The sequence below is a fragment of the Rhagoletis zephyria genome, unplaced genomic scaffold, assembly GCF_001687245.7.
Source record: "Rhagoletis zephyria isolate East Lansing unplaced genomic scaffold, Rhagoletis_zephyria_1.1 Rzeph_scaffold_12223, whole genome shotgun sequence".
NCBI lineage: Eukaryota > Metazoa > Arthropoda > Insecta > Diptera > Tephritidae > Rhagoletis > Rhagoletis zephyria.
Window position 1 is genome coordinate 1 of NW_016169297.1, and position 10,223 is coordinate 10,223.

Sequence of the window (10,223 nt, forward strand, 5' to 3'; positions counted from 1 at the left end):
TGCCTCGTTTGGGCACTACCGTCAACTTCCATTTTCTCGACGGATTTAGGGGCAGTTGGTATGGCTGGAAGTAATGAACTCGTTCCTTGGTTGACCCGGAGCCTGTTGTAAGTTCCGAAGTGTGATTCCTGTTCACCCAGTTATAACTCGAGCGTGCACGTGGCGGTAGCGGTGGCCTCTGTGTTGATAAGATATTCGTTGGGAGAACGACTCTCTTCATTGAGCCTGTGTGAACTATCGTATTCCGCAACGTTAAATTCTGAATGTCCAGGCAAGCTGAGTAAGCTTCTGGCAATGTTTTTGGTTTTTGTAGTTACGATGAGCATGCGAGACAACTCAGGACTCAAACCCCGGATGAATACATCTAGAGCTCTGTTTCGATATGTTTCCACAAGGACTGATACTGTCTCCTGTGAGTACTCGTAACACTTAATTTTGTTTACAATGAGCGACAGTTGGTGGTTAACAGTCGCGTAGAGTTCATCCAATTTCGAATTCCCTTGAGCTAACTGACTAAGTTGATGTTCGAGAGTTCGAATATCCCTCTTGTCGACGTAGTGAAGCGAAAGGACTCTTTTTATCTCTATCCAGTCACTCTCAAAAACGTTATACTCAACCAAGGCTGCATCCGCTCCACCCCGAATTTTTTGCCTTACATGCTGGAGGTTTGCGCGATACAAAGGCTTTTATTTCACTACTTCGTAGTCAGTGAAAATGCCCTCGACGTTGCGAACCCACGAGATGTATTGAGAAAGACTACCCTCAAAAACTTGCAACTCCTCCACACAATCAGGGACTCTGCCAATATCCCTCAAGTCTTGCTCCGATTGTGGTGTTCGCACCGCTGCCGGCACCCCTTGCGGTTGCGTTCTCATGCTAGCCTGTTCTACGCTACCTATCATCATCCTACCCAGATTTTGGTCTAGAAATCCGCTATTAGACTCAATCCTTCCTAGCCTAGATTCCAGAGCGACACCGTTGCTTTCGATACCACTAAGTCGTACCTCAAGCCTCCTAACACCGACATTGAGCTCACAACTTTGGTTGTTAAGGCGTCCATTTCAATACAAGAGTAAATGTAAATTTTTTCTTTAATTAATTATTTGTGTAACAGAATCATGGCACGGGATACGCACTAAATATTTTTATAGCACAGTACGATAATGTAATCAAATTCTTCTTGTTTGGCACACAGTGGCTCTTTAAATTTATATTTCTTTTATATGCGTTTTTTTTGTTGGTATTATTTTTCTTCGGTTTTGTTGTTGCTTGAAGTTACCGCTCTTTTCTTACACTTTGACAGTTTCCTGCAAAAGAACAAGAAAAGAACCGTAAATAAGTTTGTGAAACTTTTACCGTGTTCTGATGTGAACGGCGACATGTACCAGGTTGGCGTTTCACAGTACATTAGTCTTTAAATGCTTTGAGTTCTGGTCAAGGAAGGGCTGTGTAATTTGATTGATGGCAACTTACTAAGGCACAGCTTGCTCCACAACATAATTTTGGACCTATCGCAATCTCCAGTGTGTTCTGAAGTGTACGCTGGAAGTGCCATCGAAATCAAGGAGTGTGTAGTGTAACAGTAGGTTTGTGGCACGGTCTTGTGGCACGTCGGCATGCTGGTGGTTCCTGGTAGAGCTCATCGGTTGGGGTGGGTCATTGCACACTCGCCTTGCCTACGCTACACTAACAATTAAAGGTCATGCCGAATAATTTATAAAGGAATACGCAAAAATAAAAAACTCGATGACAAAAAGATAGCAGAAAACGCAAGGTCCAGTCCTGTCAGGCGGAGTCTACCCACCCTCTTCGGCGTCCAGTCAACGCGAAACCATGGGCGTTGTGTTGACTCCTCTGACCTTACAACGCCCCCTTAACCTGACTAAGTCCGTTGGTCAGTCATCACGTCCTCCTATGTCAATCAGTCTTATTGTCCGTCATTGCCCCATGTCTCCTGTTGCGCGCGAGCGCAACACACACACACACTAAAATTAATAAATTAGAGCCTCATTTCCATAATAACACTCTCATCCGAACTTCATATTTTTCTTCCTTTATTAACAATTCAGTCTTAGATACAAAGCCCTGAGCTCAACTTAAATTAAACTTCTTTCCTGAGAACAACGCACAAATATCCAATTGCTATGTATATACGTACATAAGTATCCATTCATAAGCATATGTACATAATTAGACAGGTATTATTAACAATATAAATCAACTAATTCAAAAAATAAAAATAAACGAAGATTCCCAAAAGGGAACATGCAAGAAAAGCAAATATGATTTACTTAATCGAACCCTAAACTTATCCCTGCATAGAAAAACAACAACAATCTTGCTAAAACTGGTTTTCTACTCGCAAATCTTTCATTAAATTGTAATTTTTGCTCATATATATATAAATACATATATATGAATATGTATATACATATATACTTATATATATATACAATAACAAAATCATTTGAGTATGTACATACGTATGTAATAACTGTTCAAACCATAAGCATGTACAGAAATATGCATGAATAAAAATAAAATCAAAACAAGTACTCACTCACTTTGTCCACTCCTTCGATGGTGGTACCAGCATCCCGGAGAAGAGCCTGTGTGGGGGGAAGAAAACCTTACATACGCATATACCTAAATTCGCTCATACATAAAAGTACTAGCCTAGCATGTCGGTACTAGGAATAGTATCAGTAGTACGACGGATCACCTCATAGTAATCGCGGAAAGTTACTAAATGTGCAAAAAAAAGGTGTTTAAAAGTGAAATAAAAATTTTTAATAAGCGCAGTGAAACGAGAGTGAGCTTAAAATTAAGTTATTCGGTATAAAGAAAGTAAAGTCAAATCATGAATTCAAAATTCACCTATTTTTTGAAAACCATAAAAAGTTATTACACGTGGGTAAAGGAAACCACAAAAAGAAAATCAAGCAAATGCGGAAAACGTGAACTAAAGCTTATATTGGTTTCTTTGCACTTTCTGAATTAAAGAAAAACGAAACTTGATTTTAGTTATTCGAACCAATAAAATAGAAGTTACAAAAAAAAAAAAATATATATATATATATATATATGCTGTAATGTTACTTGTATTCTTAAATTTTTAAAATAAGTTTATATGTATCACCCGGTAGCTGTAATTTTTAGAAATAAGATATACAAAACGTCCGGTACCGAAAGAGCAGCCAACCTTGCTGATCGCTCTCTCTTCCGGTGTCAGCAATAAGGACAAGACGTAACAAATCATTAAATTAAGAAATAAATCAACGAAGATCGTAAACCATCTTTACATTATAAAAGTAAGCTTTGCAGCCTCAGATGTGGGGTGCTACCCGCTAATTGTTTGTCACATTATTTAATCATCAACTTCGAAATAACCACGAAAATTGAAGAAATGCGTTCAACGCGTGCCACTGGGAAGATATTGGGAGTTAGCAGCGATCCGAAGCGCAGCAACGAGACGGGCTCACTTTCTAGCGTAACCATTGAGCCACATCTGATAAATTCAGCCACCACAAATGCATCTAAAGTTTCCGAAACTAGTACCAGTGTGGTACCTGACATATCCGCTGCCACCATACATGACGTCGCCGCTGTTGCCGCACCTAGTGCTACTGCTGCACCTAGTGCTTCTGCCGCACCTATTGCTCCTGGTGTGCCTAGTGTTCCTGCTGGACCTATTGCTTTTGCTGCACCTAGTGCTCCTGCTGCCGCTTTATCCGCTGCCATAACGCCTTGTGATCCCGCCGCCACTTTATCTGCCGTTCCCGCCGCCGCTGTACATGATGTTGCTGTTCCCGATTTGCGTGCTACCGCTGTACCTGAAACTCCGACTGATGGCGGTTCCGCTGAAACCGCGCCCGAAACTACCGCTGCCACCGCACCGGCTGCTCCCGGTACTGCTGTATATTATGGCGCCGGAACATCTGCTTATAATACTGGCTCCGATTTCGCCTCAGTTGCTATATCTCCTTTTGGGGAAACCAACCAGTTGGAGCAGCAAATAAGGGTCTTAAAACTGCGCCGCGAAGTCATGGAACTTCAAGGTCAGTTGCAATAGATGCAAACTCACTCGAGCGTTCGCCTAGGCAAATACATCCATTTTGATGAACTCGATGCGGCAGTTCCGAAGTTTAGTGGCGATAACCACTACGATATTAATAGATGGTTTTTACAGTTCGAGGACTACGCTGATGCCAATAGCTATAGCGAAAGACATAAGTGTCTAGCACTGCGGCGGTGCATGACCGGAACGGCAAAGGAATTTATCCTGAATCAGGGGCTTATGGACTATTCTGCACTGAAGTCGTCATTGTGTGCTATGTTCCGACGCAATTGCTCGAGGCAAGAGGTTTATCGTCAAATACGGTCACGCAAACTCAAACCCTCAGAATCCTGCATTAGCTATGTCGTCGAAATGCAGTCGATAGCCGCACAGGCAGAAATTTTGGAGCCGGAGTTAGTTGACATCATCATTGATGGGATCCCTGATAGTAGCAACAACATCAGCATCCTTTACGGTGCTGATTCCGTGAGGGAACTCGTACGGCGAATTGAACGCTACGAACAACGCCGCCACAACTCTACGTCACGTAAACCACTGTCCACTGCGGCGTCACGTATTGAAGCAAAGGGCCCTAAGGCAGTGGCAACTGATGATTTGACTACAGTGCGCTGCTTCAACTGTTCGCGATTTGGCCACTACCAGAGTAACTGCCCAAAGCCACAACAAACCGCAGGTTCGTGTTTCACGTGCCACCAGTTAGGACATATGCACAAAGATTGCCCTAGGAAGAAGGACCATCTCACCCGTGTTGCTGCCATTTCCGCTGATGACTATTACTATGTGAGAGATAAGCAAGAGGTAAGTGTGGCCTTTTGTGAATTAAATCGAAGCAGATGGTCAGGTTTTATAAAGATTATCCCTCTTTTTGATTCGGGTAGTCCGATTAGTATTATGCAAAGGTCCGTTGCTGTACAATTTGTAAAGTTATCATCTAAGGCGGTACCTACAAAATATATCGGAGTCGGGAAAAGTAGACTTTACTCGTTTGGCGCAATATTATGTGCAGTAAGATTTCGCGGAACAACTAAAACTATGAACTTTATAACTGTACCAGATGAATCACTTACCACACCGTTGATCCTTGGTCAAGACTTTATGATAAAATTTAATATTAACTTTATAAAAATTAATCACAATGTAAATGAATTTAATAACAAAGAAAAACAAAACAAATATGTTAAAAATGTACTCTCTAAACGAAATGAATTTATTAAAGAGAAATTGAAACCTTACACATCTGATTCGATTATTAATAAAACTGCTGATGGTGACTGTAGTAATAAATCGCTTTGTGATGAACATATATTAAATGAAACATATGGAAAATGTGCTCAAGAATCTGCCATGAAACAAACTTTAGGGGAGACGGACGGCTATTGTGATAATGGAGCTAATTCGTTTGACGCGAAAGTGAAAGAAATAGGTGCAATAGACGAAAGTGTTTTTCAGTCAGAAATAGATATAGGACCCAACTTGAATGAATGTGAGCGAAACGCTGTTAGGGAAGTATTAAATAATGCATATTTGGCGCCCTCAGAAATCGATAAGAAACCTTATGACTATAAAATGATAATCCGAACAACTAACGACACTCCTTTTTACTGCTTGCCGAGAAGATTATCTTTTAAAGACAGGGAAGAGGTTCAAAAGATCACTGATGATTTAATTAAGCGGCAAATTATCCGGCCTAGCAACTCCCCGTATGCTTCTGCTATAGTTCTGGTGAAAAAAAAGAACGGCGACACACGTATGTGTATAGATTACAGAACCCTCAATAAGAAAACTGTTAGGGACAACTTCCCATTGCCTCTTATAGATGACTTTATTGAATATATGTCAGGGAAAAAGTGGTTTACGCTACTGGACTTGAAAGATGGTTTCAATCAATTAGTGATGCATGAGGACTCTATTCCGCTAACACCTTTTATTACACCGCACGGTCAATTCGAATACCTTAGGATTCGTTTATAACATTTTCCGCGACATGATAGATGCGAGGGAAATTATTGTATACATTGACGACATCTTAATAGCTTCTAACAACTTTGAATGCCATATCAAGACCCTAGAAAAAGAGCTTAACAGAGCTTACGAAAAGAATTTGGAACTTAAGCTTAAGAAATGCAAGTTTTGTTACAACATAATCGAGTATTTAGGGTACCTTGTCACTCCGTCGGGGATACAACCATGCAGATCCCATGTTAAAGCAATTGCAAATTACCCAATCCCAAGGAACCAAAAAGAACTTCGTTCTTGTATCGGACTATTCTCCTACTTCCGTAAATTTTGTACCTTCTTTTTCAAAAACTGCTAAGCCTCTCCTGGATTTGCTGCGCAAAGAAGCAGAGTTCATCTTCTCGGAAGACTGTTTACAAGCGTTCAAGGACCTAAGAAATATTTTAGTTAGTGCCCCACTCCTAGCGATATATGATCGCAAACGCGAAACACAACTTCACTGCGATGCAAGTAGTCAGGGCTTTGGATCTGTTTTGTTACAAAAACAGGATGACGGCAAATTTCATCCAATAGCATACTTTTCTAAAACAACCACACCGGCCGAGTCGCGGTATCATAGCTTTGAGCTAGAAACATTGTCAATCATATATGCTCTCCGAAGGTTTAGAATCTATTTAGAAGGCATACCATTTAAAATTATTACAGACTGCAATTCATAGACAATGACTTTAAATAAAAAGCAAATTAACCCGCGAATAGCCCGATGGGCACTCGAGTTGGAAAATTTTGACTGTTCTATTTAACATAGGATTGGAACAAATCTTGGGCTCGTAGATGCTTTAAGTAGAAGCCCGTTATTAGGAAAGGAAAATGGTATCAACCCAATTGTAAAACATGAAGCAAATGAAATTTCAAATACAGTGAAGCCTCGGTCCTCGGTTAGCAAGTGTATGTTAGTTGCTGCTATAAATCTGGATGATTTGGATGTTCAGATCCAAATTGCCCAGAACCGAGATGAAAAGCTCAAAGCACTTATGAGTGAATTAGAGAAGAGAGAAGTAATAGGATATGAACTGGTTGATGGCTTAGTATGTCGTAGGATTGGCCAAAAAATAATGTTATGTGTTCCTTCAGAGATGGAAGCAAACGTCATCCGGATTACACACGAGAAAATTGGCCACTTAGGAGCAGAAAAATGTTACAATCAAATAAGAAAAACCTACTGGTTCAGTGATATGAAAGATAAAATTCGTAGATTAATTCAGAATTGCATCAAGTGCATCGTATATTCTGCTCCTGCTCGTTCCAATGAGCATAACTTCTTTAGTATCCCTAAAAAACCGATTCCATTCGACACTCTCCATTTAGATCACTTTGGTCCTCTACCAGCAATTAGGTCAAAACGTAAGCACATTCTGTTCGTTATAGATGCCTTCACGAAATTTGTAAAATTATATCCAGTGAATTCTACGAGTACGAAGGAAGTGTGCTGCTCACTAGATAAGTACTTCAGCTACTACAGTCGTCCACGACGGGTTATAACTGACCGGGGAACTTGTTTCACCTCCCTTGAATTCAGTGAGTTTCTACTAAAAAGGAACATAAGTCATGTTAAAGTTGCAGTAGCGTCACCACAAGCAAACGGGCAGGTGGAAAGGGTCAACCGTGTTCTCAAGGCAATGCTAAGTAAATTGACTGAGCCGGTGGAACATTCGGATTGGGCCGCTAAATTGTCTCAAATAGAATACGCAATGAATAACACTGTCCATAGTACGACCAAACATACGCCAAGTGATTTGCTTTTCGGAGTAAATCAACGGGGCTGCGTCGTAGATGAACTTACGGAATGTATAGAAGAAAAATTGTTAGATGAAGACACTAGGAATCTTAGGGAAGACCGACAAAATGCCTTAAGAAACATAGAACGATCTCAGGAATACAACCAACAGTACTTCTTAAAAAAAAGTGTCCCCGCCAAGACTTACTACGTAGGAGATTTTGTAGTTATAAGACACACTGTCACCATAGCTGGAACCAATAAGAAACTTATTCAGAAATACAGAGGACCATATGTTATACATAAAGTGTTGCCAAAGGACCGTTATGTTATCAGAGATATAGACAATTGCCAATTGACACATTTACCATATGATGGCGTTGTTGAAGCCATAAAAATTCGCAAATGGTTTTCACCCACCAACAGGAATAAAGATACCTCCAATCACCAACAGCAACTGGTCACACAACCTCAACAAGAAATGTCAGCTGATTGAGGTCAATCATCAGTCAGATTGGCCGAGATGTAATGTTACTTGTATTCTTAAATATTTAAAATAAGTTTATATGTATCACCCGGTAGCTGTCATTTTTAGAAATAAGATGTACAAAACGTCCGGTACCGAAAGAGCAGCCAACTTTGCTGGTCGCTCTCTCTTCCGGTGTCAGCAATAAGGACAAGACGTACCAAATCATTAAATTAAGAAATAAATCAACGAAGATCGTAAACCATCTTTACATTATAAAAGTAAGCTTTGCAATGCCAATACTTTTTATAAAACGAATTCAAAGCTAATCAAATCAATAAAGAAAATTGATAATTGGCCGATCAAAGCGTGCAAAAAATAAAAAAAATTCGGAAATCGCTACTAAACTAATAAATTCCAGTAAAAAGAGACGCGATAAACTGTATGAAAAAAGAGAAATATGATAAACAGTGTAAAAACTGGAATCTCATACAAAAAAACTCAACAAAAAAGGAGTAAAGGAAAATAGACAGAAAAAACTAGGTAAGTAATACAAAACTAACTCTTGTCTTAGTAATATTGCTATTTAAAAAAAACTATATACTTCAAAACTAATATGTACTTTGAAAACTCTCTTAATACCTAAACTAAATGCTTCATGTAAAAACTCAATAAAACTTCAACTGAGCAAAATTCCGAATGAATACAATAAAATTACTCAATAAAACTCCAACTGAGCAACATTTCTACTGAATAAAAAAACTCAATAAAACTAGAGTGATTTTTTTTTTCTTCATCCACTGCTGGTAGGGCTCTGGCTACTTCAATCCTCTCCTGTGCACTTGTGTAGGCTCACTCTAGAGCAGGTGGTCAGCGTCTTACGTTGATCCTGGCTTAGACACCAAAATCCGATTTTGTTGCTGGTGGCCTATGGAAGTGGGTATCTCTCACCAACGTATCTGTGATTTTCCGTCAAGTAGTAGTGGTATATGAGCGATGCTTCTTGTCCCAAAATTTGGTGGTTGGGTGACACAGATGCTTCTGTGCAGACAGATGTTGCTGTCAATTTTATAGCAGCGACGTCTCTGTTTCTTCCTCCGTGGGGGTCACAATAACTCCTCCAGGTATTGGCTCGACTGCAGAAAAAGGTAGGTGGAGGTCCTTTTGCAATTCCTCGGCGGGCGACCTGAAAAAAAACCAAATACACACATTTTAATAGTTATGCGGATTTTGCTGGTGCCGCGCTTGTGTACACGCATATATATTCACTCAAACCTCCTGTGCGTGCACGTACATAAGCATTTAGGTATGTCAAATTATTTCTTATGGCGGCACTAGTAACACAAAACACTTGATTTATACACCTTTAATATGAATCTTTAGAACTTACCTCCTTTTCCAGTTAGCCAAATTCGACGATAACAACAAATTTACTGCCGATGGTGCCTGCAACATGGAGCGTGTGCGTAATAGAGTTAACAACGCCGCCTGTCTTGGTGTTTTTATTGCGTCCAACGTGTGGCTCATAGCCGGGCAACATTGTCACTAGTCACTGTGCGTAAGTATACATTTAAACACGATAACACTGGCCTACTTCTATTTTTACTTGATCCTATACTATATCACAGATGACAGAGGTAAATAATTAAATAAATATCACAGATGTAAACAAGTATAACTAAAGTAATATCACAGGTAAAAAAAGATAATAATAAAAATAAAATATCACAGTAAGCATATGGTGTATAAGTAACTACATATAACGGGTGATTTTTTTGAGGTTAGGATTTTCATGCATTAGTATTTGACAGATCACGTGGGATTTCAGACATGGTGTCAAAGAGAAAGATGCTCAGTATGCTTTGACATTTCATCATGAATAGACTTACTAACGAGCAACGCTTGCAAATCATTGAATTTTATTACCAAAATCAGTGTTCGGTTCG

General features: G+C 39.7%; 1 protein-coding gene across 1 annotated transcript; it reads left to right on the top strand.

Moving 5' to 3' along the window:
* The first annotated feature begins 3,406 nt into the window (after positions 1 to 3,406).
* Positions 3,407 to 4,072, top strand: LOC108377514 (sialidase-like). Its single transcript, XM_017633780.1, has one exon. It carries the CDS (start codon positions 3,407 to 3,409, stop codon positions 4,070 to 4,072), a length of 666 nt encoding a protein of 221 aa, XP_017489269.1.
* Positions 4,073 to 10,223: the final 6,151 nt, after the last annotated feature.

Bases quoted from the DNA above. Each gene is read 5' to 3' on its own strand.
- LOC108377514 (XM_017633780.1), top strand. From the start codon at position 3,407: ATGCGTTCAACGCGTGCCACTGGGAAGATATTGGGAGTTAGCAGCGAT.